This window comes from Phaenicophaeus curvirostris, chromosome 5 (assembly GCF_032191515.1).
Source record: "Phaenicophaeus curvirostris isolate KB17595 chromosome 5, BPBGC_Pcur_1.0, whole genome shotgun sequence".
Classification (NCBI taxonomy): domain Eukaryota; kingdom Metazoa; phylum Chordata; class Aves; order Cuculiformes; family Cuculidae; genus Phaenicophaeus; species Phaenicophaeus curvirostris.
This window is the reverse complement of record NC_091396.1, coordinates 51,535,088-51,552,055: the sequence shown is the minus strand read 5'-3', so window position 1 is coordinate 51,552,055 and position 16,968 is coordinate 51,535,088. Positions and strand designations below refer to the sequence as shown.

The following is a 16,968-nucleotide window of genomic DNA, read 5'->3' as shown; positions in this document are numbered from 1 at the left end:
AAGGAACAACAACAAACAGTGACTAGTAAACCTTCGCAAAGGGAACTGGTGTAGCATCTAAAGCCCTGGTGAACAAAAAGTTTATTTAGACCTGACAGCATAGTAGCTCCCTAAGCTGAAAATATTTGTTGTCTTTAAACAAATTCCAGAATTCTTGGTCTAGATTATACCCCATTTGGCATAACTGGTATGTTGCTGGATAAATCACAATCTTACTTAATTAGAATGTTGAAAAGGAAGATTTCTTTAACAGTGTTTGGTCTGTGCTAGACCTGCTGGGAATCTATGGCTAGTAATTTAAAAGCAGCTGGGGAACATGGTTGTGAGGTTTAATACACCTCACCAAAACACATCAGTAGACAATATTTTTTGTAGGAAGCTAGCAGATTCATCTAAAGTATGAATACTGCTGGAAAGGCAGGATTTAAACTGCCTAGATGGAAAGGACCACAGAAAGATACAGACTGCCAAATAATTCTTGGAATGCATTGATTACAACTGGGTTTAATACAGAAAAATGGAGAAATAAACAAAAGTAAAAGCCATTTCCAGGCAAAGGAAAGATAGGCAGCTGCTTTAGGCAACAGATCATATGAAGGTTGGCAACTTTTTCTCTCCTCTCCCTTCAACAAGGATGCATGAGGAAGATTAGTAAAATGTTGAAGAACATAGTAAAGAGCAGGATTTTCATTTTGGATCTGGAGAAAAGGGGTTCTATGTAAAAATGAAAAAGAAGTCTCTGCTCTTACTGCTGAGCATATTTACACGTGTTGACAGCAATTTAGATAAACAGCTATCTGTAAGGCACCAAAAGGAAATAGCAGATCCTGTAAGCAGAGAAGGATGAAGCAGACAACCTCCCAAGGCTCTCCCAGTTATACTGCCCATTAAATCATAAAATCCCTACGTTGGAAAAGACCTTTGAGATCATCAAGGCCAACCGTACCGTACCTGTCTGCTACTAAACCATATTCCTAAGCACTTCATCTACCTGTGTTTTAAACACCTCCAGGGATGGTGACTCAGCCACCTCCCCAGGCAGCCTGTTCCAGTGCTTGATAAGCCTTTCAGTGAAGAAGTTTTTTCTAATGATTATTAAGCATCTGTTTCAGTAGGAGCTAAAACATTTCATTCCACACTAATGATTTAGAGTAGTATCTAATGCTGTCATTACGGTTTAGTTGCATTTCCATGTCTATCACAAATGACTGGATAAAGTGTAGGACAGCACTGTGTAGAGGACAAAGCTTCATTTACATACAGTGTATGTAAAGAACAAAACACTCAAAATTCTTTTCCAGGTCAATCAATTTGCTAGGTCTTGGCAACATTTTGGAAACATTCCTGGCTAATTTTTTTCTTTTTTATACATTTATTATTGTTTTACTGCATTTAATACAAAATAATATTTTAAAGGATTTTTTTAAGGTTCTTCTTTTTAAACATCTAGTTTTTTAATAATGTTTAAAAAGAGACCTTTTGATGCTGCCAGAGCTTTAGATTTCTACCTTCAATATATTCAAACAGAAGTGATGGAATTTCAGTAAGAACCTTTGTAAACCTGTGTTTACAAAGGCTGTTTTGTTGTTTGGTTAGGGTGTTTTCTAGGTCACCCTAAAATCAAGCCTGCTTATCAGCCAACTCACACAGTTCATGTTTTCTAATTACAAAAAAAAAAAAAAAAAAAAAAGGAGAGAAAGAGAGATAATCTAGTACATACTGCAGTTGATGACTGCTTCTACTCCCGTTACTCCACAAGCCCAAAACACTGGAATATCACCAGGGTGAAGGCAAACTGGATCTCCGTAGTCTGGTCTGGAAAGATCTTGTACTCCTAGTAGACCTAGAATTGATCAAAACTGAAATCATGAGAGATTCCAATTAAGCAGTACTGCTAAAAAGTTGGGGTGGGGGAAGGAGGACAGCAAACATCATCCAATGACACTAAGCTACAACTGCAACAATGGCAAGTCCCACTGAAGTGGCACATTTAATCTGCCTTTGAGTGCATGTCCCCAGAACCAGAACTGACTTGTTTTCCCATTTTGTACTTGATTACATCGGTAAAAATGTGTTCAGTTTATTTCTGCAACAAAACACAAGCTAGACCTGCTGAGTTTCCAAGAGATTATAAATCTTCTCTATCAACAGGATTCATAACACTGGCAAACAAGAATAAGTGACTGCAATGCAAAATGGGTTCTTTCTAGAACATGTTTTCCACTGCTTTAGCTTCCTACGTTCTTTAGCTAGAGAAACGAGCAACTGCTCTTTTACCTCTCTGGGTGCAGATAACTATATCTCACTCTTGTCCAGCTTTCTTTAAATTGTCTTTTGCTTTATTCTAACACCTACTTGTAACATTCTCGGTCATTCTAAGCACTTGCTCTCTTTGCTTGCTTTTAAATTCTTCAGACACTTTAACATACCACTGTCTTCTCTGGAATTAATTAGCATAATCTGCATATATAATAATTTACTCTTTTCTGTTCAAAATAAACAGTGGAGACCCTTACTTGCCCAGTCATGTTATTGCTCTACTCAGAGAGTTGATTTATTCCTAGTTCCTCAGATTTAAGCTCTCAGACCAAATGTTTTGCTGGGGTGTGCTCTTACCAATGACATCCATGCTCTGCAACATGATCCTTCTGTGTATGCAGCCCATGAACCAACTGACTGACAAATTTCTGTCAGTAGAAGGGAACTTTTTATTATTGTGATCAGTCTTCATCTTATAGGTTTGTTTGTGTTTTTTTTCAAGCAGCCTCCTGTTTTATCATTTTTTTTTCAGTTTTCCCTTGAAAAGAAGGTCTATGCTTGTTTGAACTGAATTTTTCAATAAAAATGTATTCTTGTCATATTTCTGTTTCTTCTGTCTTAACCGCTGTGCTCAATGTATCCTATTTCTGTATTTTTAAAAATAATATAGTATTTACTTTCACAGTCATCTGCTAAGACACAAAATGCATCCACACATACTTCTCCTCATGCTGTCAATCATTGATACCCTGTCAATGGAATCTTTGACAGCAAGCAAGTATTCACATATAAATGAAAACGCAGGCATTTTAGAAAAAATGTGATTACACCTTTTACCAAAACCACCTCTGCTATATAACAATTTATCTACATCAGACAGCTTTCTTTTATCCAAGAAATATGTGTTCAGTTCATTCAAAACCTAGTTTATTTTCCCTTTTTCTTTTTTTCCTTTTTTTTTTTCCCCCCAGTCAGGTATTATTCCATTACAAAGGATTAAAACAATATATTTACTGCTGCAGGTATTTCAGCCCTACCACTTCCATGGATCCCTCCTCCATTTTCATACAGAGTGAAGTGCATGCAGAGCAAAACATGAAAAGCACTGACCAGGGTCACCTATGTGAATGGGTGCTCCATGGGCTTCTTTTAATTCAGACGTTGCTAGCACTGCTGCTTCCAGCTTGCTTTCAGGAATAGGTCTCATTGTGACTACTAAGTTGCAGCAAAATTTAGAAACGCTGTAGCAAGGCACAGCTGTCTGGCAGTTTAAAAGAAACGAAGGTATTAGCAGGAATATTAAATAATACTTTTAAAGTATTACAAGAAATAAGACTATACTTTGTGCTGCACTTGAGTTTAGAAATGCTGTGTAAGAACATTCATTCTAAATTCTTCTAAAAAAATTTCTTAGATTCCAATAAATCTTTTTTTTTTAAGATCCAGTAGTGCAGGAATGAAACATTCCATCCTTGAGCTTCTTCATATCTATTGCTGCAATATTCAAAATTATGCATATCTTGCCTCAGTACATGCAGCATACAACATGGTGAGTTCAGTATATTCTGAATATTGCCAGAAAACAATGGTATGCTCCCCGTTAATAAAGGGGAAAAGCTAATAAAAAGCATCACAGCAACAAAACTATTTGGTTCGAATCTACCCTCTGTATTTGAATTCAGGGGAGCTACAGCGCTCTGTACCATGCAAGGGTCAGGAACTCCTACTGCTGGCAGTACCCACTTCTACATGAGCAGCGTGCCAGCTCCACACCTACAGAATCTTTTGTGCTTCTAGGAAGGTTCCATGGAATTCATCATCCTCATTGACAGGGGTGCTGAAACACCTTTTTTTATTCAGGAATAAAGCAGCTCAGCTTATTTGGGACGAAGTGTCTGACATCTAAGCTGCATCTGAACATAAACAAGATAACAGAGACAGCTAGAGCCGTATAGAAAATGTTCATTAACAATCCTTATAATAAAAATAATTATACCTGTCACTGAAGAAACACACTGAAGATCTTCAAGTACTGATATGCTATGAACTATGAAATTTTCCTAATTCTGAAATCTTATAAGTAGATACATAGTTGTATTTTTTTCTTTAAGTGTGGTAGAAGGATTCATGTATAAACTACACCTACATCTTCATTTTGACCAGGAGTATGGCAAAAAGATTTTGAAAAGCTAGTACTGAAAACAACAATCACCTTTGTGTAGTAGAACAGCACATGAACCACATGAAAAAGGCATGCAGATGTGTACTTAAATGTTCTTAATGTTAAAGTGTCTATCTATTGGAGCCAGAATTAGTCTAGAACTTCTGCCGACATTAAAATCTGCACTATAAACTTTCTGAGCACAGTTATAATTTTCAGCGCTATGGTAAATGCCTCCAGTTTTTGTGAACATCTTCTGTCCCACAGGTCTGGGTTCACAGCAGATGTGTAATTGAAAGGCTCTGTTATCACAGAAAAACTTCCAAAATGTGGCATTCGTGTGCAGAAGAAACTGCTGCTCTCATGGCTTATAAAAGGAATATTCCTGCTGCAAGGCAGGCTGGTACGGAGAGCACAATAGGTATAAAGGCAAGGTCAGAATAGTGCGTGGGTCATCAATTCAAACAGAGGAGGCAAAATAGAGTAAAATCCAAATGAGTTGGTTGCCACAGCACACATTGAAAAGCTTTGTGACCACAACTGGTTATTGGTCTTGTAGGAAGTTGAGAGAAGCACTGAACTGATGCTGGGCATATTTTACCCTGTATTTTTATGCATTCAGCACTAGCACCTGAAGTTACTATGCAGGTAGGGAAAATACGCATGCCATGAGAACATCAACAAATACTCAAAGGCAAAATTAAGCCACTGGCTGTGTGCGTGTGTCTACTCACCTTATACATGCTTACATTACATTTTTGCTCAACGTTTCTTACAGGAATGCCAGCATTTTGGAGTGCCTTTTCAAAAGAGAAGCTGCATCCTAAATAAAATGTCACCATGTCCTTAAGTTGTTCAGAATACTCCTTTAAGCTTTCCAGTGATCCAGTACAAGCTCCATGCTCATATATTCTGTACTGTAGGCAGTCAGTTCTAGTGAAATAAGAAATTATATTTTTTGAAAACAAGATGAATCGCTTGAATTGACATTAACTGTCTATCAAACCGCAAGATACAGTCTAGTTTACCCATTCCTTTTTCTTCTGAGTAACAATGAAACAAATGCATGCAAAAAACCCAGAACACCTTATTCTGCATGAAAACAAGCCAGTAAATGGAACATGTTAGAGTTTAGTACTTTTTTAGGTTGTATATGTAAATGTCTCTTACATGTACCCTGTCTTAGAGCTACAAAAATTAGGGAACTCTTCTAGGTATTGCTTTTAGTGTTTATTACAGGAGTACATCTCTTAAATTTCAGAGACCCTACTAATATGGTACAGTCACCATGCCTGCATTACTACTAAATAAAACAAAGTTAAAAACTCTATTATTTAATTCAGCTGGCTCAGATTGCAAAATATTTAGAAATTACACAAAAATTTAGTTTTGCATTAGAGAAATACTTGTAATACTGACAATTATCATAGCATGTCTTTAAAAAAAAAGCAATCAGGTTGCTATGCTCACGCACAGTTTTCATTCAAAAGTGTAACTCCAAGAAAAGGAACAAAAAGTTCAAAATGTACAACACTGTAAGCAGGCTGTTCCCTTCCCAATCACCACCAGCATTCACTGCAGAACTTTGAGAAGCAGAGTTGGTCTGTAGTTACCTGATATCAGAATCACTACTCAGAGCAGGACATTTCCAATCGCCCGGTTTACTTCTGTACAGCAGTGGCAGGGGTCCATCATTTGCACGGCAAAACTTCTCAAAGTCATCAGCCAGGGATTTGTGCAAAATCACAACATTGGCCTGTTTATAGCCTGAAATTGTGGAAGGTAGGAATGACTGGTTATTAATTTAGGTTTTTGTTTGTGAAACAGTAACTTTTCAGTACAGATTGCCCTAGATTGTCCATAAAAACTACCTGAAGGGAATTATTGATTCAGAATTCTGTAGTTAAATTAAGCAACTTTTAAAATCTTTTTTAAATCGTAGCTAGATGTACTTTGTACATGAAGTTGTTAACAGCTAAAATAATTGGTAGATATGGCTAGTACTAGTATATGAAGGCAGCATAATCACATTAATAAACAATTCTCTGAATTTATTTATAAACATAATCTATTACCTAACCTAGGAAATCAGTATTCTACAGGAAAATGCTTTGTTTCCACAAATGTTAGCACAGAGCCAAAGAAAGGCTATTGCATACCACATTTTCAGCATTTTTTTTCATTTGATACCAAGCTGTAAATCATGGCCAGCCCAACAGTCAAGTCCTGGAATCTTGACATTATGTAGTCCATTCTTTAAAGTTTGTTGGCCTTGTGGGCTGCAATTTAACAGATAAAATTACAGCTCAGGAATAAACTCTTGCCTATCGCACTGAATCCACTATTTCTAGTTTCAAAAAGCAAAATGAACAGAACAGCTATACTTCCTTAATTGGAACAGCTTTTGATTTTAAAAGTTTTTGACTACTGCCATGGAATAGCTTCTAAAGACATTAACATTTTTGTTATTAGTATTTATGAATAAAGCTCACAATCATATATTTAGCAATTTTTTTTTCTAAACCAATGATGTTTTGATTTTCCCGCATGTAAATAACAGCTGACCAAATACAGAGAGGAAACATGCAGTACAGCTAGCCACTGGTGTATAAAATCACCCGTTAATAGTCCCTAACTCTCATATTGACATTTTCTGGAAAAGTTGTTACTGAGTCTGATATCAGACAGGTGAGCAAGAGGCTGCATAGATGCTCTCACTTTCTTAAATACTGCAGTAGTCTGTCATCCAAGGGGCAATCATTTAGCTGAAACCAACAATTTACCTTAAAAGGCGGTAGAAAATTAAAAAAAAATCTTACTCTTGACCAAAGCTAATAAGGAAACCAAGACACAAAATTCTATCCCAAACGGAAAAATGCAAAGCAAAGGCTGAGCTAAGCATATATTTGCACACTTAATGTGCCCACAGACTGTTCCTTTGGGAATACTCTGCACAAAAATTCATTTTATTACTAGCAAAAATTACTAAATACAGAAATAGTTTCTTGCTAAATACAGAAATAGATTCTTGTTAAATAAACATACCAAATTTACCACTAAATAAAATACTACTTTCAGTTACCCCTCAGTTTCATTCCCTGCCATCCATGTGAAACATACGGGCACTTTCTATTTTGCTGGTGATAGTCACAAATAATCTTTTTAGTCAGTGGATTCAATTCAGACAACACTGAATTTAAAATTCTAGTCACAGCTGAGAGACTGAACCTGTAGGCAGCTTTCATGGATTCTGTAAACTCAGGAAGCTTTGTTATAACTCTTTGACAAGTTTATTGCTCCTCTTGATAACTATCCTTACTTTGTTTATAGATGAAAAGCTATCTTTCCCTTTCCATATCAGCTTACGTATATACTTGCTTTATGTATCCATCATTATGAATATATTGCCTAACAATATTAGCAAATCTGGACATGCTGATCAACACATGCATTAATTCAACACACGTATGTCCAAATTCAAAGAAGTTCAGAGAAGTTTAGAGAGTTCTTAATTTCTTTGGGGAATGACAGTAAGAAAGAATTACTTCAGTAATACATCACCCAATAACGTTAGACAACTCTAAGGATTCTGAGAAATTCCAGTTACCTTAGGTTTTTTAGTCTTTACATAACAGAGCTCTATGCTCATGGCCAGAAACTCGCACTTATTTTGTATGTGAACAACACCGTTCAAATGCTGAAACTAATACATTTAAAACCACTGAAGCAATACATGTACTTACAAACACAGAGGCAAATTATTAATATTATAACATGTTTTCCATTAGTATTTTTCAGCTTATGTATTGATGGAAAAGATAGCCACAATTTCAAGACTCACTGTTTCTATAAAATGACCCTTAGCATTCTTATGTCATTGTAATGCTGTCACACAGCTTTGTTGATCAGCTACTTTCCACAGTATTTTTAGTTAAGTTACATTTTAAAACTGATCAGAACAATGACACAGATTCTCTGCTTCTGCGAAAGTCCACCTATGAGAGGCAAGACAGAAACCAATTTTCTAGTGTGTATTCACTTATGTGAGTATAAAAGCTATTATTTCCCTCCCCCTTATGATTCCCAGTCTCGCTGAGTCAGTAATTTCCAACCTCTGAAAAAAATTAAGGAGCAAACCACTTCTGTAACTATATGTCTCTCATTCGTCCCCAAGCTGTATCCTATGCACTAAGCAAAGCAAGGTCTCTGTGAAGAATATAGCCTGTTATCCTACAAATGAGATAACATATGGAAAAAAACTCAGATTTGGTTAAAGATTTTTCAAATATTTTCTGTACCCATAATTTCTCATTGAGAAACTGTGACCTAATGGGTGCACACAAACTTTGAAAACAGAGTCTACGTACTTCACACAGCTTGGAAGATATATTTTCTGTGTAGCTTTATGATTTAAGAACTCAATGACAAGTGCTTATAATGTGATTTCAAAAGCACTCAAGTGACTTAAGAACTTAAGCCAACACATTCTTCTGGTTTACTTCAGTGTTTTTGATATTCCTACATCCCTTTATAAACAAAAAAAGAAAACACACATAGCAATCAATCTAAAATGGAGTCACTTTTGCACTTAGAGCTGTTAGGTTTACTTACCCTTCGCCATTCCTGAAGTATTACTAATACTAAGCTTGTTGCATCGAATTATTCTTCTTAGCACATGGGGAAGGAGAGATTTCAAGCCTCCTGTCAAAATCATCTCTTCATCCTTAACAGAAAGATACTTAAAATTTTAAACACCAAGCACGTTTACTTTTTTTAGCATTTTGAATTCTGATTTGCTGGAGTGCTGAGCTTGTTTCGTTCCCACGCCCTTCCGAGGTTTTTATCACTATGGGAAATTCTAAGTTATAACCCAAATGGTAGATCTAAGTGAAAGGATTATTTCACTGATATTTTATGACTACATGCAAATGGAAACTTTGAAAAAGTTAGCCAGAGATATTTTAATGTTCTGGATAAAATTCGAAGTTTTGCTGGCCTGTAATGTAAGAAACCAAATAGTATTTTCAGAGTATTCAAGTTTCTAAAGTTCATTGTAACTTTAAATTTGCAAAAGCACAAATGGATTAACTTACCAAGCTATAATCTGTAATAGTAATTCTGTATTGAAAAAGGTTTTAGACAATTAGCAATGCAGCCCTGTGATACAGAGAGAACTATATTCAGGAAACGTAGTTTTAATACTCTCCACACATATTATGTTTTTCAAATATTAGTTATATAGAAGTGAGTACTCCCATAGCTATTATTCCAATTGGAAAACAGACATATAGATATTTAAGTCACTTATAATACAATCTGGAATAGAACAGACACAGATACCCTAATAACACTCAATACCTGTCTCTATTTACATATTTTGGAGATTTAAGGTATCTTTTTTTCTGCAATCTAGTCAAAGTTCACACAAAGCTTTTTCCTCAAACCTAAATTTAATAAGTAAATGGGTTTATTACTTTACTTTAAGAGATAGCTCTTAAATACAGTAAAATAATAATTCAGCTGATTCTGATTTTAACCATGGTCACTTTTAAGTACAGAAACTGAACTATCCTTGAAGTAACTAAATTACCAACCTCAAAGTTTTTTGTTAATTCAGGAGAAGCCATTCTTGATGCCACCCATAAGAAGTAGTAAATATGATAGAAGCTGTGCTTTTTTTAAAAGATGATGGTAAATTAATGTACAACAAGATGTTACAACCTTCTAACAAAAGTTAACTTTTCTGTTAAAGATCCACAGCTTTGTACTATAACTATGACAGTTTAAAGTTTCACTCTCACAGTGGACTGGAATGTAAGTGAAATGCTTTATTGTGAAAATTTACACCTCTGAGCAACTCATTCCTTAATTAGCCTGAAGTAAGACCAGTGCTATGTTTTAATTAAAAATATACTCTCATTATAGGTTGTCTGTCAAAAATGTTTCCCAAGGCTTGCACAATTCTGAGAGGTTACGTTGGGTTTACTGAAATTTAGAGTAAGCTTTGCATCTAGATTTTGAAGCCTTGAATTTTTGATTCAGATATCTTTACATAACATTGTCAACCAAAAGAAATCAGTCTGGATTTTTTTTCAGTACTCTAACTCACTACTTTCTAACTCTTCTCATCTTATCTGCTTTTACATTATCACTCCGTATGCTGCACAAAAATAGTCTTCATTACAAAATCATGAACAACTCCAAACACACTTTAAAGACAACAAGAAAATGGATTTAGAAATGTAGCCGAGTTCTAACCCAGGCCTATAGGTGTCAATTTAAGAGATATTATTCTAACAGAAAAGATAATTTCTAACAACAGGCTGGAATTATTTTTCCAAGATGTTTCAAATTAAATACAGTGATCCTAATAAAAAAAAAAAACAACCAGGTGTGTTCATTAGATGCTTTCAGATTGTTTTCTGTTACTTCTGAGCATCTTTGAAACCATGTAAATAATTTATAGGATTGATGGCCTTAAGAACTACTAGCTTGCTTGGATTTGCAAGATGGTCTGAAGTTCAGGAAACCAGTTTGGGACAAAAACTGCATTCAGTTAGGTATTTTATCACAAATTCCCTGGTCTTATGCTGGACAAGTTGATTCTCCCCTCATGAAGTGTGTGCCCAGTAACAGAAATGGAAGTACTTATGGGATTTTATCAGCAAACACTTACGGCCCTGGAAGTTTTGGATTCATATGGCAGCAAGTAGCTAACAAGCTACAGGACCATGAATACCAGTAATGCCAAAATGCTGTAAGTAACTTACAGAAACACTTTGGCTTGCAGTTCCTCTTTGTGTACCTAGCCCCTCGCTGCAAAGCAACACATATTGTTGATGAACTGTTTAGGAAGTGAATAACTTAAACATTAACTTTGTATAAAAGCAGACTGACTCACCTTTTTCAGATGAGAGATAAAACTCAGCTTATGACCATTTGATGTTACTAAACTTCCTGTGGTGATTTTATAAAACTATGAGGAAAACCCACCAGGATTAACATTCTGAATCATAAATTTAGACCACTGTATTTGCTATACAATATCAGTAATTGGTTGTGCTGCTGGGTTTTTTTATTAGTTGCTAAACTTGTATAGATAATAACAACTGTTAGATGTTCACAGTAAAGCCTATCTTTTATTGTTTGACTTCCTAAAAATAAACAAACCAGAACTTGGGTCTGGTTTTAACAAGTAGTGTAAAACTGTTAACTGACATCTGCATTTAGTATATATCTGTGTAGCACCACTCCAGTAGGGTTAAGCTGATTCATTTGGCCCAGCTGATTTGCAGAATATCCCATTACCTAGATAACCACAATTTTCGGGAAGATCAGATATGGAGGGTGGATATTTTTTTATTCAGATACTGTAATCAACTGTTGCCACATAAAGTTCTAAGTCATCAACCACATCTATATGCAGTTCTCAGTGCACTAGTCAAGTACAGGAAACTGCAATGAGATGCTGATCTTTGCTGAGGTGTTTAGACAGGACAGTTCTAAGCCTCATCTTTATAACTGATTGTAAAGAATATGCTCTATTCCCCTTGAATTCCACAACTCATGCTAGGAAAAAGGCATGTTTAGAGGAAGTTAATTTACCCAGTTAAAAACCACTGCTGTTCTAAAGAGGCACCCTTGCCTGCCACAGCACTTGGAGACACACCAGGTTCTGTCTTAAAGCCTTGCCTGGTAACAAAGTTAGTTACTGTGTATCAAGGTAAGAATTAAGTATTTAACAATACTGGGAAAAATGTTACCAATACCAGCCAACTTGCCAAAAAATCTCCAACCTAACATGAGGCAACAAAAACGCAGTTCCAGGCACGATTTCATGAGGTTGCCTTGCCTTTCCAGCAAATTGTATGATGTTCAGAGTTTGCACCACCCTATTTTTCATATGTCCTGGGCTATTTTTTCTTTGTTCCCTCTTTCTTTTGTCAGCAGTCAGTCTCTGTGTGTGCCTTTTTCCTCCCTGGGTTCAGACATTTGTCTCCACAACTCCAAGCTGGAATGACCTTCATAGGGCTTGCTTCCTTGGCTTATCTGACCACATCCTCTGGTAATACAGGAGTTTGAATGCCTTCTTTCTTCTCAGTAGCTCTTTTTAATTTATACTCTTGCTATATCTCTCAATTGTACCTTAAACACTCTCTCAGTTTTCAGCCTTAAATGAGCTTTTCCTGTTCTCAAGTCTGAGACAAAATAAGCTAACTTCAGAAATCATAAAACACAATAAATACAGAAATGGTTTCCCAGACTTCTAAGATGTAGGCTCCTCTCAACCTTACTATCTGCACCTACATGTAGAGTAATACATACAGATACATAACTCCCCTTTTAATGCTACAGCTAGGCTTGGATTAAGCATAGTTTTTCTAATGATTTCCTCCTTAATTTTTGTCAATGGAACCATCAGCTAGCCTTACAAAGTTATGCATCTTTACCTTAAATTGTTGATTGAACTATGGTTTATATAATAATAATAATAATAACAACAACAATAACAATAATAATAATAATAATCCATATGTTTTATATTATAAAAATCTGCAGAGCAAAAAAGAAGGAAGTGCAGTGGGTAAAACATTTTGCATTACTGTAGAGCATTCAAAATGAAAAAGTGAATTTTGCAGATATTTAAATATAAGCATAGATTCTTTCCAGGCTCACATTTTAAATTATTCATTACCCAAGAAAACGGAAAAATGTCATTTACGTGTCGGGAAGATTAGACTTTGAAATACAGTGGGTGCATCCAAACTACTGCTAAATGACATCAGATAAAAATGAATCAAAAAATCATGTAATAACACAAAAATTTTACAACATCTTCAGAAATGTCAATGTGACTTCTTCGACTTTACAAGTAAATTAATGAAATAAAACTACAAACATATAGTATTTCTGCAGTTTTAAAAATGGATCACCTGAGAATAAACAGCCTATAAAATGTACTGCTGATAGGAGTAACAAAGAACTTGGCTTGAAGACTGCAAATTAGTGAATACCAGTTTGCGATGTCACACGTTACAGGTCTGTTTCTCCAGAGGTACTGATTCACTAATGAGAATAGTGTTTAATACAGTGACTTTTCAAAGTGTAATCTTGCAAGGAGCCCAAAGACTCTTATGAAATACCATGTTGCTTTGTTTATATCACTTTTGTCCTGTTTTCAGTTTAATGTTTGATAATAAGAATGGGTGGTAGCACGCACAGGTTGATTTGCCAAAAAAGTGCAGAGGTCACAACTTAATGCTGCTGGGCAGGTTTTTTTAGATATTGTCCTACAGATAGCTTACCCAGAGCTCCTGCTGTACTGGCAGGAACAGCAGGGTAACTTGAGACATGAGCCAGCCCACGGGCTGCCTTTACTGATACATAATGGAAAGTAATCTAAACTAATTATAATCTAACAAGCCCTTTGTGTACTATGCCTTGCCCTAGTATGAATATGGTTACAGAGGTTTGTTAATGTAAACATGGTTTAATATGACTTGCTGCTTAATCATCAAGCTGATTTGAAATTCTGCCAAAAGACTTCAGTGAAAAGCACAAAATTCTCTGAAAATTTACTCCATTTGATTTTCCAGCTGGGTCTCTCAGTTACAGTTGTGATGTTTTATTAGAAGAATCAATTAATGACCCTTTTACTCTTCGTCTGCCACGAACGGTTTCAAAGCACAGAAGTGCTTTGTGTATCACTCCAAAGGGGAAGTGCTTTGAGTATTTTCAGACAGTGGCTCATCCAGCAAATTAAGATGTAACTTTACATTTCACATAGAGGGTATTTGCATTTGAAGTTTATGCACCTTTAGATGAGGGCTGCAAACAAAAATTTAAATTAATTTCCACTAGTGTTCTCTCTGTTGCTTAGAGCAGCTAGCCTGCACTCAAGATTTTGCAGATTCTGCCAGGACAAGAAACTGATGATGGAATCAACGTATCTTTGATGCAACCTTGTTTACTTGCAAAAATGACACACGATGTTTAGTTTCCCTCAGTATATTAAGAACAAATAAGAGAAAGCAACTACCAGTTCCAAAACAGTCATTTCAGACAGTGCTGTGTGTTTGTGTAATGTATCTTTCACTGGCTCCCTGGACTTCCGTCAATGCATTTGTACTATTTTACACTCAAATTCTGCTATGGGACAAAATAAATTGTTTTTCAGGCGGAGAAATATGGGCAGAGACTAGAGAACAGGTCACATGAGGGCCCTGCCCTTGTGTGGGCACAATCCATGCAAGATCTCAGTTCTTCAGGATTTTTTATCCTGCAGAGGTTGAGGCCTCATGACTTCACACACGAGGGTCATATCTTAATACCTGCATAACCTGTCCCATCATCCTACAAAAATGCATGACCAACAAGCTTTAGAATAGCCATCTCATTAACGTGCACCTTTGGCAAGATAAGGGACACACATAAGAGGAGATAAGGACTTTCAAAAAGATTTAAAAACACCACTTTCTTGCCTTTGACTTTGCTGGCAGGAATACTCACCAGCTGCAGTAAGAGAAGACGGCAAATGATCTACCAGAGGTTATTTTCATATAAGATGACAAGAAGTGTTCATTCATCTTCAAGAAATTGAAAAAAACATGAGGGCGGTATTTAAATACAGTTTCCCAATCTACACTGAGCTACAAAAGATCTTCAGAATCGTTCCACAACTCTCTGGTCTGGGTCCAGCCACCAGTTCTCTGTCTTGGCCTCTTCTGGCACTGAGACAGCTCAGGAAAGCAGGGCTTGCCTGCAGACCATCAATGCTAACCCTGCCCCTGTGTCCTGTGGCATCACCGGCCAGCCTGCACAGTACTGCACACTGGAGCCAGGGTGACGAGTATAAAAGATTCCTAAAGCCAGAAAAAGTCTTTCATTGCAGTCTTACTCCTGCAGAATGAAAGTAGAAGTCCACAGAACAAAGTACAGTGACACGTACTGCTTTGTTTCCAAGGCAGCAGCCACAGGTGCTTATTTTGATAAGAAAGTATGTCACCACCCAGGTCACACCCAATCACATCATGCACGGTCACAGGGCTGACGGGGTACCTGCTCCTCCCAAAGAATTCCATCTGGAGGCAAGCAGGTGAGTGATGTTCTGCTCTCTACACAGCATAAAAATAGTATCATGCTCCCCAAAAGCCATGCCATGCTCCTGCTATCATGTCACTCAGGTGACCCCTAGGATTACGCCATTTCTTTTGGGTTCACAAGTCTGCCAGCAAGTCCTGAGTCACCATATCCACTGCTCCTCACCAAGCAAACCTCCTCAGATAGGGTCACTAAAGGAATGATCACAGCCTATGTATGTCCTTGAAATGTGGTCATCTCAGTGAGCTGTGTCTGGAGAACCTCCAGTGAACTGCACCTCTCCAAACACTTTTAAACACAAACATCTTGCTTCCCCAAATATCACCAATGGAGAAATACTGATTTTTGTTGTTCCTTTGCTTCCTTCAGCTCTTATATTAAAAAGTACTGTGAATAAGTCAAAAGGACTGAACATAATTTCCCTGATGGAACTCCTGGCTTAAGCAGTGACATTTGAATAACAAGGTGGATCAATGGCAGGCTTTGCAATAACACCTCACTGTAACTTCCAGGAGTAAGCGTAGATAAAGTGCTGTTAGGAGCTGTGCCATGGGATGGCAAACAGTGTGCACTTGGACAGCTACTTTATCTTGGACCATCCAAGCTGCCCATGTATTAAATGTTAATCTGCATCAAGGATGCCTGGACAGCTTTGTTCTCCAGCATCCATTCCAATTCGAAAGGCTCCATTAAGTTTCAGACAAGTTACTATGTTTTCATTACCTCATACCTCACAACTAAGGTACTAGCTGGTAACTGCAGTTATCATATTGATCTGGAAACTGCCCTTGATGGTTTGTTTGGCGCAGCCAGGCACCTGCAGTCACGTTTGCACTCTACCTGCAAGAGCTCAAGGCCTGACTGACCAACATTCAGTACAGCAGCTTGATGAAAAGTAATAGTGGTAAGCAGTAACATAAATAATCAGTAATATCAGTAAACATATACTCTAAGGCTAACAATCATCACCACTATGAAGAAAAGAGTGTTTCTTTGGTCCTAGTGAAGATGTTAAAGCTCTAGAAACCACCTATATTACATACTTATTTGGCAGACTATGTCACAGAGCCCATAAATCACCAATGACAATGTTCACCATCCTTGAACATGTGAACAAGAACTTGCAGAATTAGTGAGTTATAATCCTGAAAATCCACAGGCCCCTTTCGGTGGGACCCAGATGTACATCCTTAACAGCTCTTCTTCCCTTGCTTAGACAGAGAATATATGAGACTCTATGCCACATGAACCTCTGAGGACCTCAGCTTGGCAGTAACATGGGAGATGGAAGACCTGGATGATGTGGCAATTGAACCAAGTGAGTGAGAGTGTTGCTACACTGACCTGATTGTCCAGTCATCTGTAGGAATCAGGAATGAGCTAGTTTTATAGACAAGTGGTAATCACACTGACTACAGGAAGAAAGGTTCTGCATGTGGAGTGTTGGT

At 36.9% G+C, this 16,968-nt stretch overlaps 1 protein-coding gene across 2 annotated transcripts in view; it reads right to left on the bottom strand.

Annotated features, from left to right (window-relative positions):
* Window positions 1–16,968, bottom strand: part of DGLUCY (D-glutamate cyclase) — a 47,901-nt gene that overhangs the window by 17,958 nt on the left and 12,975 nt on the right. Inside the window, exons 1-6 of one of the 2 annotated variants that reach the window (XM_069858719.1) lie at window positions 10,015–10,081; window positions 9,032–9,143; window positions 6,034–6,187; window positions 5,155–5,353; window positions 3,370–3,520; window positions 1,721–1,843 (exon numbers count right to left, since the gene is read on the bottom strand). In XM_069858719.1, the coding sequence (XP_069714820.1) occupies window positions 1,721–1,843; window positions 3,370–3,520; window positions 5,155–5,353; window positions 6,034–6,187; window positions 9,032–9,143; window positions 10,015–10,047 (772 nt within the window). In that variant the 5' untranslated portion in view covers window positions 10,048–10,081. Of the gene's footprint in view, window positions 1–1,720; window positions 1,844–3,369; window positions 3,521–5,154; window positions 5,354–6,033; window positions 6,188–9,031; window positions 9,144–10,014; window positions 10,082–16,968 lie in introns of those variants that run through there. The other variant, XM_069858720.1, reaches the window with a different exon arrangement.